The sequence below is a fragment of the Gossypium hirsutum genome, chromosome D12, assembly GCF_007990345.1.
Source record: "Gossypium hirsutum isolate 1008001.06 chromosome D12, Gossypium_hirsutum_v2.1, whole genome shotgun sequence".
NCBI classification, from domain to species: Eukaryota; Viridiplantae; Streptophyta; class Magnoliopsida; order Malvales; family Malvaceae; genus Gossypium; species Gossypium hirsutum.
Genome location: NC_053448.1, coordinates 62,002,329 through 62,024,359, shown reverse-complemented (window position 1 = coordinate 62,024,359; position 22,031 = coordinate 62,002,329). Strand labels below are relative to the sequence as shown.

At 34.8% G+C, this 22,031-nt stretch overlaps 3 protein-coding genes and 1 pseudogene across 3 annotated transcripts; 2 read left to right on the top strand and 2 right to left on the bottom strand.

Annotated features, from left to right (window-relative positions):
• Positions 1-101: 101 nt before the first annotated feature.
• Positions 102-3,154, bottom strand: LOC121224419 (protein YLS7). Its single transcript, XM_041107722.1, has 4 exons — positions 3,012-3,154; positions 1,934-2,679; positions 1,349-1,623; positions 102-1,090 (listed from the first exon to the last, which is right to left on the bottom strand). The coding sequence occupies exons 2-4, from the start codon at positions 2,445-2,447 to the stop codon at positions 281-283; spliced, it is 1,599 nt and encodes a 532-aa protein (XP_040963656.1). The 5' UTR covers positions 2,448-2,679; positions 3,012-3,154; the 3' UTR covers positions 102-280.
• A 6,588-nt stretch (positions 3,155-9,742) lies between these two features.
• LOC121224418 (protein PSK SIMULATOR 1-like) lies at positions 9,743-11,191 on the top strand (annotated as a pseudogene).
• Positions 11,192-17,803: 6,612 nt separating this feature from the next.
• LOC121224590 (uncharacterized) lies at positions 17,804-18,921 on the top strand. Its single transcript, XM_041108058.1, has 2 exons — positions 17,804-18,589; positions 18,811-18,921. The coding sequence occupies exons 1-2, from the start codon at positions 17,804-17,806 to the stop codon at positions 18,919-18,921; spliced, it is 897 nt and encodes a 298-aa protein (XP_040963992.1).
• A 5-nt stretch (positions 18,922-18,926) lies between these two features.
• On the bottom strand, positions 18,927-21,635 carry LOC107931046 (probable aminotransferase ACS12). The gene is given in 4 exon segments (NM_001327321.1): positions 18,927-19,992; positions 20,090-20,250; positions 21,045-21,179; positions 21,264-21,635. Coding segments are annotated over 4 exon segments (1,533 nt in total). The 3' UTR covers positions 18,927-19,127.
• Between the last annotated feature and the right edge of the window lie 396 nt (positions 21,636-22,031).

Here is a 22,031-nt window from a genome sequence, read left to right as displayed (position 1 = left end):
TTGCTAAAAGCATTACTGTTAATTAAATTTAATCATCAGCCACATATAGCAAGAAACTGAAGGAAAAAGAAAAAGAAGAGTAGAAACATACCAAACAAAACTTTCTCTGGAAAGATCTGTTTTCTTTCCTGTAAAGAGTGAAATTTTCCTAGTAAAATAGCTCAATGTTACAATCTGCTACAACAGGTATAAACACAATGGACTTTCCTTACCTCTTCTCATACATCTCACTGAACTGAATATGTTACCGCTTTCAATTACAGAAGCACGCAATCAAATCTTATGACGACAAGTTTCGGTTGCCCTCGAACTCTCTTCTGATAATTTCGAGCACGAGCTCATTCCAGGTATCAATAGGACCTGGCATGCACCAGTGCAAGCAATCTTGAGGAGGCGGCTTTCCGTCTGGACCACGTTTCGTGATTTTATTTGGATCCGGATTCCTATACGGGCCTGGATGGCCATCATGGCGATACGAAAAGACTTCGGTAATGTCCATCAACCGTAGCTTGGACTTATTTGTTGCCTTCTTAACAGCATGTTCAAAACCCGAGACCTGTTTCTCATGCATGATATTTGTAAAACCGTTCTCCACTAACTCACCGATGGCTAAAGGTTTTTCCTTTCCAGTACATGATCCACCCGTATTCCAAGCCCCGCCCTCGTAATGATCAGGAGAAAAGGAACGTACGATAGTCAGACCGGTGTAATTAGGGTGTGTAAGAATTGCGGAGAGAATTGTCCCTACAGATATTCCAAATGCGTCGACATTGTTGACTTTCATGGGAGGAGATCCATTTGGCCACCATAATTGTCCTCCCACAATCTCGTTGTTCAAGACATAGACAGATTGTTTGGCAAACCAGTGGCCGGAAGAAATAACAATCACATCAAATTTTGGGATGAACTCCATTAATTTATCATCAGGAGCATCAAGATGAAGCTTGGTAACACCCTCGGGAGCAAAGTCGATTTTTTCAGTGGTTTCACGAACAAGCCAAGAAGACCATAACCGGACTATCATTACAGATGTTGACACGAAATGCCATCGTTGCATTCTTTTGTTTCCTCGATTTTGTGGAACTTCAACCTAAAATGATCCCGAAAGTAGAAATAAGAAAGATCAATCTATTGTATGAAGAAAGATGAACCCTAAAGGTACAGAGATGCATATTACTAACATTAACTAATGGAAATAATATTTCAAACTGCATGAGCCTATCACGAAGCTACAAACAATCCATTCCCGGACATACCATTGTTCTAATATTTCAAAGCCAAAAAACTGCTCGATGTGAAACAATGGATTAAGCCAAGAAACTGGCAGTTTAAGAGTGTAGATACTTGCCTGCCAGAGAAGACACAGCATCGATTCCATCTGATTTCGAGCGACAGAATCACCAATGAAAGCAAGTGTCTTTCCTCTCATCAACTCGAGAAGCTTCTTGGCATCAAATCTGGGGAGGTCACATTTAGAGGGTTTCCAACGCCAATTCTCGTATTCCTTGTCGGGCCTCCCATTACCCTGGCAATTCTGCATCTGTGTTATGACAGGGCAAGAATTGTTGGTGTATGATGGTCCCTGTGGATCATAGAACCACTTTCCGTTGTATAGGTCACAGCCTAGAGAGTACCCAATCGAAATGAAAATCAGAATCTCCCCGAGCTTGAAGAGACTTTATACCATAATACAGGGGACTAAAAGAACGCATGATGCGGGACTCGAGACTTAAACAACAGCAAGCTACCATGTTAGACATCTAGCATAAACCTAGTGATAAAGCATAATAACTAGTGTAAAGTTGATCTAAAATCGGATGGAAGATTCCACCTATACTATAGCAAAAACGAGCAAACAAAATCGAATGGCAGCCACGGCTAAGTTGATCTAAAATCGGATTTTGATTCAAAACAAATGTAAAAGGAATACTACCTGAATCAACAGAATTGCTCTCAGATGTATTGCTAGACGGAAAACCGGACATGTCTGCCTTCTTTTCTGTTGCTCTAGACGACAGTTTTGGAAGCTCTGTAGGTTTCTCCAGAGTCGCATTATTCTTCAAGTCAACTGAATCTTTGCCACTAGAAGACGGTTCTACATTAGACTCAGATGCCATCGAATCCTTTTCAACAGATCTAATGGAAACTTCTGCTTTTTCATTATTAACAACAACAGAACTATTTGAACTCATCGTGGGCAGTTCTAAATTCGACCCGGACGACGAATTGCTATAGCTGTAATCTACATTCTTCGATGCAGGCAAAACTATTTTCCCATCAACACCGTAAAAATATCCTCTAATAGCTGAACCGATCGGAAACGAAACTAGAAGCCAAGAAGCAAAAATCAAGAACATTGCTAGTATCACAACTGAGGCTGCAATGGAAGTAAGGCCCCGAGGGAAAGCAACCATTTTACCATTGCCTTTTGGGGAAGCCAATGTCATGGTTTCCTTATTAAGTACTAAAACGAAGTGAAGATCGATCGACTAACTAAATAACAACTGTTTATAATCGAAGAATCTGAGAATTTCAGATTAAACTTCTAAATCGATAATTTATAAGCATTCAAATCGATTTAAATCAAAATTTTCTTTTCTAAAGTTCATTGCATATGCTTCCATCAACGAAACCATCTAGTAAGTCCTATTAACGAATCTCAGAAGAACATCAAATTTCCTGGAAAAAGAAAACAAGATAAATCTTAGGAGAAAAAATCCGTGATTAAAGTAATCATTGATTAAACTTGGAAATTAACATCAATAAAGGAAAATCTTAAATCTCCAATAAGTAAGGAATTAGTATAAATCTATTAAAGATCGTTCTGAAATAGAAACTTTTTATTTTGACTATAAGTAAAATTACTAAGAATAAATCAAACATCTAAAAGAAGTTCTCTGTTAATCAATATCCGAAAACAGCACTAAATAAACTAAATTAGATTTGAATGTTGCAGATATGGAAATTTAAAAAAAAAAACAGAAAAACCTGAAATTCAACTTCGAACTTACAGTAGTTGGTGAAATACAAAGGAAAATGTAAGGATGGACTTGTGGAATTTTGTAGCTGGATCTTAGCGAAAGCGAAATCGACTCGGATTAATCGAGGGAAAATCAAAATTTGGGATCGGGTAATACAAGAAAAAGAATATTATAATTTTTTATTGCCGATATGCGTTTAAATTAGGATAATATAATTTTTGACCCCTGAACTTAAGAACTAGATTCACTTTGGTATCAAAACTTGTCAACTAAATTCATTTTGATCCATGGACTTCAAAATTTTAAAAGTTTAATGACATAGCACTCTGACATTGTGCCACATCATCACTTGAAAATTAAAATTATATATAAACTTTTAAGTGATGATGTGATACAATTTTAGAAAGTCATACATAGTGTTCTAATAACATATAGTGTTAAAATGACTTAAATGAAAACTTTTGAATTGTTCAATGACCAATTGTTATGGATAAATTATGGATAATAACCAATTTAATAATAGTTCAATGACTGATTTTTCAATGACGTGTCACATGTACCTTATGCTGATGTATATGGACCAAATTTTAACAATAGAAATTGATAAAATTTTTAACATTAGACCATTTTTCTCTTTGATCAAACGTAGACTACTTTGTTCCTTTTTTTTAGCAGAGGAGATAAAATGCAATTTGACTAATTTGTCCATTTTTCTCCATGATACTTTTACCGATTCTTTCCTTCTTGAAACAAAAAATAAACTTGTTTTAAATTGATTTGATCATGAAAAATCAATAATTCAAACTCGTCTAATCTGAATCTGAATTGACCTGAATCTAAACCAACCTAGACTCAAAATAATCGAAATCTCAAATGACCTAAACAAAGAACTTGAAATGGCTTAACTTAAAAGACTCAAACTCCAAATTCGAATGAATCAAACCCAAACAACACTGACTCGATATTAACTTAATCCAAATTTACCCAAATTAAAACCAATCCAATAGTATAATTGAGAGGTTTTATTAAAAGGGCAGACACAATCAGTCCACTCTTTACTAATTTACTTTTAACATTTTATTGAGCAAATTCAATGCATGCAGCAAATTATAAAGCATGTTAGCTAGGCCTCATGAAGGTACGTAGAATGATGATGATCACACGTGCACGTAGTTCTTGGATTAAAGGCAAAGCAAAAACCAAAAGGGGAAATGAGAGAAATAAACAGAAAAGAGAGCATCATCTTATATTCTTTAACAGATGTTTCTAAAAGTGTGTTTGGTTATGGGACCATTTTTTTCTTGTAGGAATGTCCAGCCAAAGTGAAACAACTGTTCCTTCAACCAGAGACTTCCTTGTGTCTGTTCTTTCCTTCATTGCCCATTAAGATCATTATTCTTCAACATTTTCCTTTTTGTAGTTGATATATGGAGAATTAAAGACAGTTCCCCTTCATTCTCGTTCTATGTTTATTAAAATTATTGGATAACAATTGTGCAATATAGACAAGGACGAGTTAGAAAATTACTTTAGGGGTTAAATATGAATTGTAAATTATTGAGGAGTCAAAGTATAATTTTACTATCATACAAACATGTAATTTTGTAAATATTTAAAGAGTTATAAGAAAAATCTATCATTTTTTAGAGGAATAAAGCATCTGTTTATTTGAAGAGTTTGATGTGAACACGAACTTATTTAATTCGAACTTGAATTGACTCGAATATAAACTGATTCAAAATCAAAATCATACAAACTTAAAATAATTTAAAAGAATAAATATACAAAATGATCTAAACCTGTAAGGACTTGAAATCAAAATCAACTCCAAAAATCTTGAACCTCGAGACCTAAAATAACCAAATTAAAAATGACCCAAACTTAATACAACTCTAAATCTAAAATTACTTGAACCCGAATTTCAATAACTCAAAAATTTTGAATTCTAAATATCTCCTATCTAAATCAATGATTCCAAACCCAAATCCCATCTATTGGTAAGAAGTGAATACATAATAATGGTTTAGGGAAGAAAGTGGAATAGTCATCACCCAAGCTTCTTCGATATGGATACAAGTGGCATCATCACCTTTGGCACTATAAATTTGTTGATTTTTAGCATCACATTCACACACACAGATTTCGCTAGTTTTGATTAGTTAGTGAGCATATATACAGGCCTTATTTCATGTGGAGTCACCGCCGGACCGCGTGGCTGCACCCGACCTAGCCAGCGTGCTGCGCTCATGCCATACGCATGGGGTTCTCAAGGCTTTTAGCCCACAATCTCATCACAAAGCATTGAAAAAAAAAAAGCACTCTAGATTAAAGTGTGATTTCAAGATATTTTTGGCCAATACATTCCTTTTCATTGTTTATTTCTTTTAAGTCTTAGCATAGCTAAAGTATACTTAAGAAGATATACTTAAAAATAATTTGGATTTATTTTAATTACTTCATATAATTATTTTTGGGCAATGATACCATGCCAAATCCAAACCATTGATTTGGGTGTTTTTTTTAAGATTTAATATTAGTATTATTTAGTTATAATTTGTTTTTTATTATTAATATAATTCCTAAAAATTAATTTAATATTTTTTAGGCTTAATATAACATTTGGTATCTAAACTTATTACTTTGTCCTAATTTGGTACTTGGATTTGACACTTTGTCTTAATTTGGTACTTAATTCTGTTGGGTCCAATTTGGTTCCTATATATTAATAATGTTATTTTTTATGAGGTAGAAAAAATAATCAATGTATAATCGACAAGTGGCAAATGACATGATATTTCTTTTTCGTATTTAAATGTTCAATTAATTTTAGTTTTATTTATTTATTTAGTTTTATTAATTTAAAACAATGAATTTATTTTATTTTAATTTTTTAGAACTCTTTTCTTATTCAATATTAATTCGTTAAGTATAGCTCAATGCATAATTTTTTAATACGAAATTTCTTTAATACTGACGGTATTTTGTAGCATAACACAATTTTTTTTAACACCATTAGTGTTTTAGGAGAAATTTGTATATCATTTAATAAGTTTGGGTACCAAATTAGGAAAAAGTGTCAAATTCAAGTACTAAATTAGACAAAAAAAACTTAGATACTAAATTAGGAAAAATTGTCAAATTTGACTACTAAATTAAACCCAAAAATATAGGTATCAAATTAAAAAAAATCAAATTCAAGTACAAAATATTATATTAAACTTAATTTTATAAAATTCTAAAACTTTACCCCCTTAAATCTTAATTCTAAACCTTAAACACTATGTCATAAAACCCTCAACTCTAAAATTTTAAATTTATCTATAAATCTTATCCTTGCGTCGGATCACTTTCATTTTCTATTACTTTTCAACATTAGATTTAAATATTTGCATGTATTTATAACTTCTATATTTCAGTTTACAATATTTTTTAGTATTACTCATATTCGTTTTACGACCTATATTTAGAGTTTATAAATTTTCTCAATAATATCATCTATAAGATTCGAACCAACATTCTCACTTTATAAAAACACAATTAAAAATGCAAAATATATGAATCACGGGAGTTAGGTGAGATGACAAGAGCCTCTCCTACCTTAACCAGTGGTCGAGGGTTCGATCCTCGTCCTGGGTATGAAGCAGCTTTAAAACTCGTGGTCAGCATCTACATCCTTAATAAGCCTACAAAATGCAGAAAATTAATTACTAAACTCGTTCCAATAAATACCTTGAAGATTAGATTAAAGCACGGATTTTGAGGTGCTAGATCTTGGTCTATTAATATATGATACATTTTGTCTTATTATCTTATGGGATCTAAAATATTCCCACACTTCGTATACCTAAATATTTGATTCATTGCATTCATCCTATAAGGTGCTTCACTTTCAATTTCCTTTTACTATTTTATAATCTACACTTAAATCTAACTATTTTTATCGATTTACACTAATTACATCGGATTCCGATTAAATTTGAAGTTAAATTGAATTGAACTTTAAAATAGAAAGTAAAATTTTTCTAGTATTATTTTTATCATCTATATGATTTAAACTCGAAATCTTACTAAAGTATTATTCATATATATTTTATAGTTTATGAAGATATCCTTTTCGGATTTATGAATGTCCCTCCTAACAATGTTATTTTCAGGGTTAGGGTGAAGTTAGAAATTTTTCCAGGGAGGGGGAGATTAAATTATATATTTTTATGAGACTTAAAATAAAATTTCACCATTGTATTGACATATACACACATATATATATAGTTTTTAGAAAGACTAAATCGAAAGTACGCCATTTTTAGGACTAAACTATAATTTTACCATTATTTACTTAAAATTTTATAAAATTTGAAAGAGTTAAAACTGAAAATTTTCATTTTAAGGAGATCAAGCCCCCGCCTACCCTCCTTTGCCTCTATTTTAAAGTTCGAACCTAAACTCTCTGTCTATAAATGCAATAAACTTATCATTGCACCCGATACGTTGTAATTAATTTTAATAGCGGTGAATGTTGGGAATTAAAATAAAAATGTAATAGGATTTTATGGGGAGGCTGCTCTTCCCAACAATCCATTGAAAGAAACAAACAAAACAAGCCAGCATAAGATCATATATATCTTCTTCTCAATTGTTAATTACTCAATAAAAATAAAAATAAATTATTAATATTTGAAAAAAAGTAATCATATATGTAGGAGGGTTTGCCTATTTATTTACAGACAAGTAAACCAGGGATTGTCTTGTTTGCCATGCAATTGGTAGGCAAAAAAATGAAGGTAAATAATAATAATAATAATAATAATAATAATAATAATAATAATAATAATAAAGAAAGAAAGCATCAACCTAAGTAAAAGAAAAAACAACAGAACAAAACTTTGTAAATTAAAATTTTTGGAAATGTCAAAATTTGAAATTAAAAGTTCCATAATTTAAATATTTTAAATCATATTTGTTTAATTTCAATATATATGTATATACTTTTTAATACAATTTTTTTAACAATAACCCCAAATATTTAGACTATGTTAATATGGTATATGATGATTAATTGAGTTGAGTGATGTCCACCACAAAAAAAAAAGGGTTAAAAATAAAAATAAAAATTAACCAACCCCAAAAAAATTCCCTCTACCCATGTGACCTGAAATGAGTAAGTGGGGTTTTCTTTTTAATATATATGTATATATATAATCTGGACAACCCAAATTTAAATGTTAATTCTGATAGAGATAAAAAAATATTTAATTTTTTGAATTTGGCAAATTTTCATCTTGGTCCTTGAATTTTTTTTATTTGTATTAGTCTCAAAATTTGATATTTTTTTAATTTGGTCCTTGAATTTGGATTATATTTAAGTATGATGACGTGACACTTTTAAGACTATGTCATGTCATTACTTAAATTTTAATTTTTGGAGGGTTTTTTTTAGATATTATATAATTTTTTGAAAAAAAATTCAAGTGATTACATGACAAAATCTCAAATTATGACATCATCATATCTTAATTGAATCCAAATTTAAGGATTAAATTAAAAAAATATAAATTTAGGGAGTTATTTTATCCTGTTTTGGTACTATATAATCCTCTATCTTATTAAATTTTATTTAACTTTATGCATATAATTTAATATAAGCTCAATCCAATATTCCCATTCTTCATCATGATCATCATCCTCTCTTCTTCCAATTAGTCAACTCTTTTAAGTTAGATTTTCTTCATTAAATCTTTTTAAATTACTATTTTTTTTCTAATTTCTTTGTCATATAGCACTTATCCTTAAACTCATGGCCTAAGAGGCAATCATTAAAAACAATGAATTAATATTTTTATTTATTTATAAGAGAAATGGGTCAAAAAACCAATTCATGGTTAGTTTTAATTAATGTATTGATGAATGGCATTGATGTTTAAAGTGATTGAAAATTGTAAATAATGTTTGATTGAATATGATTACAATGGTTTTATTTGATTAGATATTAATCAAAATTTTAATTGATTATAAATTATACCTATAAGGAATAGGTTCGAGTTTAATTATATATTTATCCTTTTAGCCACTTAATGACGTACTTTCACTTTGTGAATTAATTGCTTTTTAAAGTATTTTAACTCTTGGCAACAAGGGAGAAGTTGAAAATTCTTTTTGGAGGGATTGAAATTTAACTAAAAATTTTTGTGATTACCAAAATGTAAATTTCTTCATTGTAAGCTTAAAATTATGTAATTTTTAAAAAGATTAAATCATAATTTTATCATTTTAGAAAGACCAAAATGTAATTTTATAATATATTAATTTACCATTTTTAAATTTCAAAGGGATTAAAACATAAAATTTTCAATTGAAGGGGCCAAGACCCTTGCCAACCCTTGTAATGCCGCTCTTGCTCGACAAAGTCACTCTGTGAACTCATTTAAAATCTCAACAAAATCTAAAGATAAAACCCATAATATTTTAAGTGTTAAGGGTCCAACCAAAAATTTGACCGTAGCAGAATATATGTATACAATTATTTTTTTTCTTCTTTGCTCAATCATTTCTTTTTTCTTTAAAAATGTTCTCTCTTAGGATGCTGCTGACAAAGCATTTTTAAGAAAAATAATATTTATAAATGATAAAAAAACTAATTAAATTAAATTATTGACATTAAAAAAAGTCTAATAATGTTGAGTGACACGTTATTTATTAAAAAAACATATTTAAACTCAATAAAACAATATTTTTAACATAATTTTTTAATAATTTAACTGCTTTCTAGTCTATAAACTCTTCTTATTCTATTTATTTATTTTTAAATATTTTTTAAAAAAATTAAATCTGTTCCTTTATATAAATGGTACTGCTATTTGTATACTGGCCTCAGCAGCATCCAATGAACCACACCACCACCATTAACCCTTTCAAAGCTTTCACTTACCCTTTTTCTCTGCACACCTCCATTTTCTCTTTTGAACCATTTTCCTTCAAAAGGGGTCCCTTTGCTTTTTCATTTCTTTAATTTTGATCCTTTTTTCCCCCTTTGAAATGGCTCTTGAAACTTGGTTGATCAAAGTGAAAAGAACTATATCCAAACATCCAAACCATAAATCCAACGTTGGGATATTATCCTTTGAGATTTCTAGCCTTATGACAAAGCTCCTCCATCTTTGGAACTCACTTTTAGACAAGGCCATAATTCGTCTTCATAACGAATCGATACCCTTCGAAGGTGTCACGAAGCTTGTCTCCAACAACGAGCTTTTCCTTTTGAAGCTAGCGTGTGCCGAACTAGTCGAAAACATCAAGCTGGTAGCCAAGTCCATTTCAAGGCTAAGCAGCCGATGCCAAGACGCCAAGCTTCGGTGTTTCGACCAATGTTTCGATTCATTCACCGATTCAGGTCACGATTTTCATCTCTGGGCCTTGAGTTCCAATGACATGGAAGCTAAAAACAAGAAGATGGCAACGTTGATAGCCATTACAGCAACTTTATATAAAGAAATGGAAGAATTATCCACAATGGAGAACAATTTGAGAAAGTGTAACTGTTTCTCCATAAAAGACCAGCAAAGGCTTTACTGTCAAAGTCAAGAGGTTAAGCATTTGAAACAAAAATCCTTATGGAACACAACATTTGACAACGTTGTTTCCATCCTTGTAAGATCGGTTTTCACCATTTTAGCAAGGTTCAAGCTAGTTTTCGGGCTCGGTTTTTTCAAATCAAACTCAAATTTCTTAAAACCCCCTCTGGATACATTAGGTGCTTCAGCTTTAGCCTTACATTATGCAAATCTAATCATTACATTAGAGAAAATGATAAGATCACCACATTTAATAGGCTTGGCTACAAGGGATGAGCTTTATTCAATATTACCAACACCATTAGGTCATCATTAAGGGGTAAATTAAAAGGAATGTTAGGGTTCATAGCAGATGACCTATTGCTTGCTGTTGAATGGAGATCAGCTATGGGGAAGATATTGAGCTGGTTATCACCATTAGCACATAATATGATCAAATGGCAAAATGAAAGGAGCTTTGAGCATTGGGATTTCAATTTGTTGCCTAAAACAAATGTTCTTCTTTTAGAAACCCTTTTCTTTGCAAATAAAGAGAAAGCTGAAGCTGCCATTACTGAACTATTGGTGGGTTTGAATTATATTTGGAGATTTGAAAGAGAAATGACAGCCAGGGCCTTGTTTGAATGTAGCAAAATAGTTTAATATGGGTTTAATGGTATTGTGTTGTTGTTTTTTGGGGGTTTTGATTTTGATTTTCTGCCAATTTTTGTAATTTTAGACTTGAACCAAGTTTTGTGTAAATTACATGAAATATGTATATAGTCATGTGAAAATATTCCTTATGTTTTGATTTTGAACAACGGACTGTTAGGAATAAAGAATCTGTTAGTTGTTAGGCAGTTATTATTCTGTTATTCTGTTAATAACCACTGCTAGCTGATATATTACTGCTAACGTACTGCCTATAAATATCCTTGTATATTTTCTTGTTGAAGTATGGAAATGAGTTTACACTCAACATGGTATCAAGAGCCATAGTGTTTCTGGTATAAAATTTTTTTTCTCTTCTACGTTGTTTGTATGCATGGCTACAGATGGTAATCCTGCAGATGGTACGCCGCATCATTCCAGCAACTATGGTGCAGAAATTCATCCGTCAGATTCTGGAGGTTCAAGTTTAACTTCTGTTCAGTACTTTGCCAAGCATGACACCATTAAACTCAGCAGTCAGAACTTCTTGCTATGGAAACATCAATTGTTATTGATCCTCGAAGGGTATGGCCTGGAAGGGTTTGTGCTAGGCACCACGATCCCTCCATCTGCGCTAATTTTGGATTCTGATGGTCAGCTTGTTGCAAATCCAGCGTTCATTGTTCATCACAAACAAGATAAGTTCTTGGCATCATGGCTTTGTCCTCAGTTTCTGATGATATTTTGATACACTTAACCAAAGCTAAAACCAGTTTTGATATTTGGGTTACCATTGAAAGACGATTTGGTGCTAAGTCCAACATCAAGTTATCTAGTATGAGGCATGCCTTATATTCGATCAAGAAAGCCAGTCTTTCAGTCAAAGACTATCTTTCCAAAGTCAAGACTCTAAGTGATGATCTAACTACTGCTGGGATTCCAGTCTCTGAACAAGAACAGATCAGTGTTATCCTGGCCGGCCTTCCCGTTGAGTTTGAGTCTATTCGGGTTCTTGCTACTGCTACTTCCTTGAATCTTGATCTTGTCACTGAAATGCTACTCGATTGTGAAGAACGTCAGTTAAGTCAGTTATCTGATGCATCACTACAAGCAAATCTGGTATCTAGTAAGCAACAAAGTAATTCTGAAACTTTGAAACCAAGTTCAGATTCCAATCGTGACACCAATCATGGACAAAGGAGTCCAGGCCGTGGGAGGTCTCGTGGTCGTGCTCGTGGTTCGGGTCGAGGGTGGTCTCGGTCTAAACCACAATGCCAGTTGTGTGGTAAAATAGGACATTTGGTGCAAACGTGTTACCATCGGTTTGATGAGAACTTTGCTGGTTCTGATTCAAGTTCGGTGATGGCTGTTAACTATCATCAATTTCATGGTGATCCTACAAACTGTTGTTCCTCTCAGAGTTGTTGTCATGCATGCCCCGTCTCCTCACCATCTTCAGTACCTGATCAGATGTGGTACCCAGATTCTGGCGCAACCAACCATATTACTCCAAATGTAAATGGTCTTCAGAATGCTTCGACTTATACAGGTACCAACAAAGTGTCCATGGGCAATGGTGAGTTAGTATCCATTGCTAATACTGGTTCTTCAACTTTTGTAGCTGGTTCTCGATTGTTGCATCTAAAGAACGTACTGCATGTTCCGTCTGTCTGTAAAAATTTACTTTCTGTAGGACAATTTGCAAGAGATAATGCAGTCTACTTTGAGTTTCATCCTTTTCTATGCTTTGTGAAGGACATACAGACAGGAATGATCTTGCTGGAGGGCCACATGCATAATGGCTTGTATAGATTTGATGTTTCTCCTTCCAGTTCACAACGTCTTCTCTCTACCAAAAGAATCGAGTCTCCTAGTGTCTGCAATGTTCAGATGGCCTTATCTGTTGAAGTCTGGCATGACAGGCTTGGACATCTATGTCCCAGCACTCTTGCACGTGTTCTAAAGTCTTGCGATGTTCCATTCAAGCACGACAAGCTACATTCTGTCTGTACACCTTGTCAGATGGGCAAGGCTCACAAACTGCCGTTTAGCACCTCTCGAACAGTTTATTCAGCTCCGTTTGAGTTAGTAGTATCGGATGTTTGGGGACCTTCCCATGTTACTTCGAATGGTTGTGCTTACTATGTGTCCTTTATAGATATGTACAGTAGATTTACTTGGTTGTACTTTCTCAAATCAAAGAATGAAGTTTTCCACTGTTTTCTTAATTTTCATAAAATGGTTCAAGTACAGTTTGGGGCAACCATCAAAATGTTGCAGACAGATGGAGGGGGTGAGTATCGATCCTTGACCAACACTCTGACTACTCTGGGAATTCAACATTGGGTAATATGCCCGCACACGTCAGAACAGAACGGAGTAGCTGAACGCAGGCACCGTCACATAGCTGATATGGGACTAGCGTTGCTAGCTCGTGCTTCAATGCCGTTGGAATATATTGGTTGTCTGCCTTCTCGCATGCAGTCCATCTTATCAACAGGTTACCAACACCTGTCTTGGAGCACAAAACTCCCTATGAAAGATTGTTTAAAGCTAGACCAGACTACTCTCAGCTGAAGGTTTTCGGGAGCGCTTGTTTTCCATACCTCCGACCTTTTCAGCAACATAAGCTCCAGTTTCGGTCACAACAGTGCGTATTTCTTGGATTAAGTTCTAACCAGAAGGGGTACAGATGTCTGGCTCCAGATGGCCGAATTTATGTCTCAAGACATGTGGTGTTCAATGAGACACTATTTCCGTTTCAGAATGAGTTTGTCTCGTCAAGGATTGACACGAGTGCCAGGTTCTGTCGTCACCAATCTGTTATCCCGATAGTTCGCTCGAGTGACCCGTTGGTCTCAATACCAGTGCATGCACCTGAAGCTCCCACACAGTCTTTACGGTGTCATCAGTCCCCAGTTCTAGGTCTGTCCACAGGGGTTCGAATAATGTGGTCGACTCAACCATGTCTCCATCTGCTGTACAGGTATTCCCTACTACCAACAGACACCCCATGTGCACTCGGTCAAAGAATGGAATCTTCAAGCCCAAAGTCTTTTCCACTATTGTTGAAGAGAAGGAACCAATCACGATTGATGAGGCGTTCAAAAGCACTGCTTGGACTGCAGCAGCACATGCTGAGTATCAAGCATTGCTGGCAAACAAAACGTGGGACCTTGTCACGTTACCTGAAGGGCGTTGAGCAGTAGGGTGCAAATGGATCTTCAGAGTTAAACGTCATGCTGATGGGACAGTCGCTCGCTACAAGGGTCGGTTGGTGGTCAAAGGTTATTTACAGGAAGCAGGCGTTGATTTTTTTGAGACCTTCAGTCCAGTGATCAAGCCAACGACGATCAGAGTAATCTTGTCTCTCGCAGTATCTCGAGGGTGGCATCTCAGACAAATCGATGTGAACAATGCGTTTCTGAATGGAGACCTGGATGAAGAAATATGTATGACTCAACCACCAGGGTTTGAGCAACACTCGGCTGATGGGAGACCTCTTGTTTGCAGGTTGCGAAAGGCACTCTATGGGTTAAAACAGGCCCCTCGTGCGTGGTTTCAGAAGCTACGAGACTTCCTGGTAGCTACTAATTTTATTGCATCTAAGGCTGATAGTTCCCTTTTCATTCGACAAGAAGGATCTCAAGTGCTTTATGTCCTCATATATGTTGATGATATAATAATTACAGGCACTAACTCTTCTGCTATAGACAAGTTTGTAAAAAGTCTTGATGTTCAATTTTCCTTGAAAGATTTGGGTCCTCTAAATTACTTTCTTGGGATCGAAGTAACATACACTTCGAGTGGCGTTTTTCTCAGCCAGAAGAAGTACATTCTGGAGCCACTTCGACGAGCTTCCATGGACACATCCAATCCCTCTCCTACGCCAATGGTAACTACATGTAAATTGACGGTTAATGAAGGGGATCCAATAGAAAATGAGAGTATGTTCAGGAGTATTGTGGGAGCCCTACAGTATGTGGTCATAACAAGACCAGATATTGCGTTTTCAGTCAACAAGGTATGTCAATACATGCACAAGCCTCTCGATACACACTTCAAAGCTATAAAACGGATTCTGAGATACCTACAAGGGACACTAGATTATGGACTACAGTTCACTCGCAACTCCAAACTTCTTCTTGAGGGCTACTCTGATGCAAGTTGGGGTTCAGACATTGATGACAGACGATCAACATCGGGGTTTTGTGTTTTCTTCGGTGGGAATCCAATCTCTTGGAGCTCCAGGAAGCAAAAAGTAGTATCGAGATCCACAACAAAGGCCGAATATCGCAGCTTAGCTCATGTTACTGCAGAAATAGCATGGATTCGATCGTTGCTGACAGAACTTGGTATTGAGGTTCGTAGCAAGACATTGGTTTGGTGTGACAGTTCTGCTGCCATTGCTGTAGCAAACAATCCGGTCATGCATTTTAAGTTCAAACACGTAGAGCTAGACTTATTTTTTATAAGGGAAAAGGTGGTGAATGGCTTGCTGCAAGTTGGTCACGTCTCTGGCCAAAAGCAAGTGGCCGATGTTTTGACCAAACCATTATCAGCAGGGCAGTTTGAAAAATTCAGAAAGAAACTTCGAGTAATTCCCATGGAAAGTCGTGATATATAGCAGCAAGAACAAATCTCATACAGGAACGAAGGAAGTCAATATGCATGGGCCATGTTAGGAATAAAGAATCTGTTAGTTGTTAGGCAGTTATTATTCTGTTATTCTGTTAATAACCACTGCTAGCTGATATATTACTGCTAACGTACTGCCTATAAATATCCTTGTATATTTTCTTGTTGAAGTATGGAAATGAGTTTACACTCAACACGGACATATTATCTGCTTTTGTTGTTATTAGAACAAAAATACTGGATCCAGACTCATTAGTTATAGAGTAGTTTAATTATTTCATTAATGAATTCTACAAAATGTTGTTTTGATTAGATGGGGACTAAATTTTTAATTTGGTAAAATTTAAATTCGAGTTGAATTTTTTTAAAAAATTTATTTTAATTAGATAGCTTGATTTGAATTAATCATTTAATTATTAATTTTGTACTCATAATCATTAATGTTATAATAATAATAAAACTAAAATAACTTGTAAAACACCTGGTTTATTCATTGCAAATAGCCCATTTCTCGGAACTCACTTTTATTCAGATTTTAATTCGATTTTTAATTTCAAAACTTAATTGAGTTTTTAAAATACTAATATTATATTAATCACATTTTTTTTCATTGATGAAACTATTAATTTAGGTGCTAAATTGACAGATTTAATCGGATACATAACACATTTAAAGCATGTGCATTAGATTGTAAACACGTGTATTAACTAATAGACAGGTTGAAAATGATGTGTTAAAAAAAACCGATTTTGATACAATTTAAGAAAACTATATTTTTTAACACATCAAATCCAAAAAGTTCATTAGAAGAAGCTAACATCTAAATTGAGCTAACATTTTAACTCTCAAGCTCACAAAAAAAAAATTGATACTAATGAAAACTCAATTAGAATATCCTGAGGTCCGAAAATTAATTTAAGATCTAGACCATAGTTTTGAAAATATTAGCTACAATTAACCATTTCTTTTCATAATATAATTTTTAACCCTTCAACTTTGCAACTAAATCCACTTTAATAACTATACTTTTTTTATTATTTACTTTAGTATCTAAATCTAACAACAATATTCTTTTCATAATATAATTTTTAACCCTTCAACTTTGCAACTAAATCCACTTTAATAACTATACTTTTTTTATTATTTACTTTAGTATCTAAATCTAACAACAATATTAAAGTGTCACATACAGTATTCTAATAACTAAACCAATGGTTGAACCGATTAGACTACTGATTCCCGATACAATCGGTTTGATACCAATAATAACTAAATAATTAATTAAAATTTCATAAAAATTTAAAAAACATAAAAAATTTATTAAACCAATTCAACATATTCAACTATTGGTTTTTTTTCTTAGTTTCCAATTTTACCGGTTTTGAGCAATTTTTTATTCAACCGGTTCAACCCTTTGCTTGGACCAGTATACCGATCGGTTCTTGGTCCAACCAGTCAATCCAATCATGTTCCAAGAACACTAGCCACATCATCAAATCATGGACCAAAATGAATCTAATTGCCAAGTTCAAGTACCAAACTGAACACAAGAAAAATACAGGGACAAAAGTAGACCAAATTGTCTAGTTCAGGGGCCAAAAGTTATAATATCCGTTTTATTTACGTTTTATGTTCCTATGTCCTATCGATAATCCACGAAACTGAAACTGATTGCTAATGACAATTTAGTCGCAATAATGCCTAATAAAGTTGGTCACACGACCACTTTAAAGGTGGTTTTGACCTACCAAATCCAAAACCAAAGTAATAAATTCCCCTATTTAAGTGCAGGTCAGCCTACCGTTTTTTCCTATAATTATTCTTTGTTGTTCAAAGGTGAGCCTACCTTATTGAAGCTCAGAAATGGTGCCGTTGGGAGATTTGGTATTTTAGCAACTCTGCTAACCCACTTAGCACTATCAATATATAGGAAAAATATTGCATTCAAAGACAGAACGAAGAACTGACCTTTTGAGCTGTTTTGGGATGGCAGAGATGAAAGCCGAAGGACATGCGAAGAAAAGGACAATCAGGCTGCCACCCTCGGTCTCGTTCCTATGGGAGGTGAGGCCTGGAATAGCAAAGAAAGATTGGAAACCAGAGGCTTCTGCGATTAGTAGGGTGTTACCACCTCCAACTCCGATCAAGTTTATAGCCTCGATTCCTTTTAATTGGGAGGAAAAGCCAGGTACACCGTTACCTAGCTTTCTCCAGCCTGCAGTGGAACCGTCAGCAACGCTCATGACTCTGCCTCCACCACCAGTGTACTCTCCAGCCTATTTTAATGGCTGCAACAGCAATGATGACCAAGGTGACGATATTGAAGCATTTGGTTTTGAAACAGATGATTCCTTTAGCTCAGCTTCATCGATCTTGGAAAATTGCAGCCTGGCAGCATCAACGGTGGTTTCCACTATTGTTCCAGAGCAGAAAACTTACCAGATAGACAACGATAGTGACCATCCGGAAATACCTTCCTCACCAGCTTCGGAAACTGATAGTACAAGCAGCTATGCAACCGGTGCTTCAAGCCTTGTAGGGGTTTCTTTCTTGGAATGCCTTTTTCCACTGCTTCCACCTAATGCTGGATTCCTTGAAAAGGTCAGGTTCCCTGACGAGGAGCCTCAAACAGCTCAAAACAATTTCGATCGTGAGAGTAATAACACTGTAATCATAAGGAAGCCACCAACACTTGGAGAGTTGATAATGATGAGCAGAAGGAGAAGTTATCAAAGAAAAGCTGCTCAAATAAGAGAGAAGAATATATCTATGGTAATTCTAGCCATTACTTATTGTCTAAAACTCTAAAACAGAACTGTTCTTTCATTATAAAGGAAAAAAGGAGCAAAATTTATGCATTTCTTTTGTCCAAATACCAATCACTTTTTGTCAATAGTTTAGAAATAAAGAAGTTGTAATTCTAACTAGCTGCTAACTTGCTAAAGATCTGCAAATTGACATTCTACTCTTGCCTGAATGAAACACTATGACAGGAATTTCTGAAGGAAAGAAGAGCTCCGGGATGCTGCATCTTTGGAACTGGCATCAAAATTATTGAAGGATCGCAATTGAAGAAGTTCCAAAAAGGACTGAAGTTCTTCTAGGACTGCTTCACCGTTCATCAAGAAGCTTCAGAAAATTAGGATCTAGATGATTTTACAGGCCTGGAATGTAAAATGTTATAATTAAGCTGCAGTTACTTGAAGAAGTCATCTGTGTCCGACTTAGATATTGTGCATTACCCACATCCTCTTGTTTAGCTATAAGAGGAATATCTACGACAGTAAAATCCTACTAGTGATTGATGCAATTAACTTGAATTTAAGAGATCTGTAGTGTTTTCAACTGCTTTTCGAATTCTTTCCAGAACTACAGGAATGTCCTCCTCGGCTAAGGTTGTAAAACAACAACGAAACCATCCCGGTTCAATGCAATGGCAAGCTGAACCAGGAGTTACATTGATCTTACCCACATTTAATAGCTTATCCCACAGCTCAAGTTCTCCTTTCTCACTGTAAGAGGAGATTAATTTGCTCATATCAGCCCAACAATACAAGCCAGCACTACTATCTGCACATCTAATATTTAATCCTTTCAGACCAGCTACAAATAAAGCATGCATATTTTGTAGCCTCCTTTTATTGGTCTTAATGTATTCCTCGATGAATCTCGCATCTGAAAGCATTGAAACTAGTAACCTTTGAGTTGGAGCAGAAACGGAAGAAAACCTAGTTAACTTTCTAGCAGCAGCCAAAACATTCTCATTAAATGAATAGATCACTCCAACCCTAAATCCTGGAAGAGAAAGGTCCTTTGATAGCCCGTAAACTATATGAACCCTGTTTTTATCAAAACCCTCTGAATCAAGAACTTCAGCCATGCTAACAAACTCTTCATTCCCATACATAGACCCTGCAAATATTTCATCCGATATGACATGGATGTTCTTTTCTCGAGCAAAGTCCAAAATAGCATAAAGCATCTCCCGAGAAAGTAGATTGCCAACAGGATTTGCGGGGTTCGAGAGGAGAATTCCCCGAATTTTTGTTCCATGTTTTCTTGTCTGGTTGAATGCTTGATCGAGTGCTGTGATACTTAAGGCGAAGTTGTCAGTGCTGCGACAATGGACGGGTATTAGCTCCACTCCAGTTCGAAATTTCACGTCCCTGTCAAATCTGCAGACAGATTTTCTAATTAATCCAATAGAGCCATTTACCCTTTTGTGTGTGATTTGGGGAGAGTGTTTTTCTGAAAAGAGGGACAAATAGTTACCCAGGATAATAAGGTGTAGGAACTAGAAATGCATTCCCCTGATCTGCCAAGCAGAAGCATAAGGTCTCAATTGCTGGAGTCGCACCAGCAGTTAAAACCATCTGCGATGGTTCAAACGTGACAGCTCCTCCCATAATATGAGACATAAAACCTGCCATAGCCTTCAAAAGTACCAAACAAATGAATAAATAGAAAAAACACCAAACAGTCTCAAAAAGCATCCCTATTTGCATTACTGTCTAATTCTTTATAACATAAGATGATCGTTGTTAAATTTAACCATCGAAAGTATAAACTACAAAAGCATAAAGCTTCCATTATAGCTTCACGTCTCTTAATCTTACTACCACTATGAATGAATGTGCAGAAAAAGGTATGAAAGCTCCACTATAAAAAATCTCAACAGTGAATGCGGTGTGTAAATATAAACGCAAATATTCAGTTTGCTACCATTTATCTGATTCTTAAGCTTCTAAACCAATTAAACTTATTCATTTCCATGCATGCTCTTATATGATTGTATTCACACAAAAAAAAATCCAAATTTCTATACCACTGAATAGTTTAACCTCACTCTTCCACCTATGCTGATACACACACAAAAATAAATAAAAAAAATAAAATCTAAGAATATTTCGACTTCTTATTGATAATGTATATTTTCTCCTACAGACTAACAACAAATATCACAGTATCACAAATCAAATCCATTCTCATTCAGGTGATTATTCAGAAAGAAGATTAAAAGATAGGATTTCATAATAATTCTGCATGGCAAAACTTATGCATTTATAATTTACTTGTAAAGTAATATTAACAGAGGTTCCAACATAAGATTAAAATAGAAGAAGTATACAAACTTATAAAAGTTCAATGCAAAAGCACTTCCATAAGCTTATTAAGCATCCAATAAAAGCAATAAAAATGTTAAAGAATAGGAGAGATTTGAATTTACTAGCTTGAGTTCCATTGTTCCATCAAAAGGTTGGTAAGTGGCAATCCCGTTAATATTCAATTCACCATTATCTCTTCCGGTAATCGAGTGGCCCAGGTTCTCCGACATCCATTTCTCAATCAAATCAAAACACAACTGGAGAAATTTTTTAATAAAAATTAACGGCTAGGATTAAGAAACGACAATCCAATGAAACCATGTTTAATAAGCAATGCTTACCCTATTCTCTGACAAACCGAGCTGGATAACTCCATCCGGGTTACTTAATCTATCGTACGGATCCTCCGAGGCCTTATCCAACCCGATATAATACGGCGATTCGTTCGGCTTGGCAATGGAAATTGCTCGGGAAGATATACGAACCTGTCCGATCGAGCGAGAGAACAAATTGGAGCGGGAAGAGGTTCTCGTCATCTCCGCCAGCTTCGGTGACGATGTGGTGGGAGAAGGAGGATTGGACTGAGGTTTGGGGGAACGATGTCGTTTGAGGTAGAGTTGGAGGAAGTAGAATAAAGCGCATGGAATAAGAGAGCCGAAGATTAGGCCTCCTCTGCCTTGGACAACGCTTTGGAGAGGTACGATGAGGCGCATGGCGGCGGCGGCGGCGGCTCTAACTGGCTTTCTGGTTTGAACGACGAGCGGGGCAGGGTCATGACCCAGCGGGAAGGACAAGTGTGTCTTTGGACATATGATATTTTGAGAAGATATGAAAGGGTGAAAGAAGATTTGCGCCGAGTTGGTGGTTAAAATTGTTAAGGTGATACGAGTTTACAATTATGTCCTTATCTACAGCTCCATTACCGCTTTTTTCTGTCTTATTAAAAGTGAGTTCTAGTTTTTCAATATAAAAAATTATAATATAATTTTTGGCCCCTCAACTTGACAACTAGATTCATTTTAGTACTTATATTTTTTTGTTTGACTTTAGTCCTTGAATTTGTCAATTAAATCTATCTTTGTTTATAAATTTAAATTCTGTCAAAATTT

Bases quoted from the DNA above. Each gene is read 5' to 3' on its own strand.
- LOC121224419 (XM_041107722.1), bottom strand. From the start codon at position 2,447: ATGACATTGGCTTCCCCAAAAGGCAATGGTAAAATGGTTGCTTTCCCT. The intron at 1,624-1,933 runs GTAGTATTCCTT...GGTACTCTCTAG, and splicing joins GAGCAATTCTGTTGATTCAG to GCTGTGACCTATACAACGGA. The intron at 1,091-1,348 runs GCAAGTATCTAC...GGATCATTTTAG, and splicing joins TGCTGTGTCTTCTCTGGCAG to GTTGAAGTTCCACAAAATCG.
- LOC121224590 (XM_041108058.1), top strand. From the start codon at position 17,804: ATGGCAGAGATGAAAGCCGAAGGACATGCGAAGAAAAGGACAATCAGG. The intron at 18,590-18,810 runs GTAATTCTAGCC...ACACTATGACAG, and splicing joins GAGAGAAGAATATATCTATG to GAATTTCTGAAGGAAAGAAG.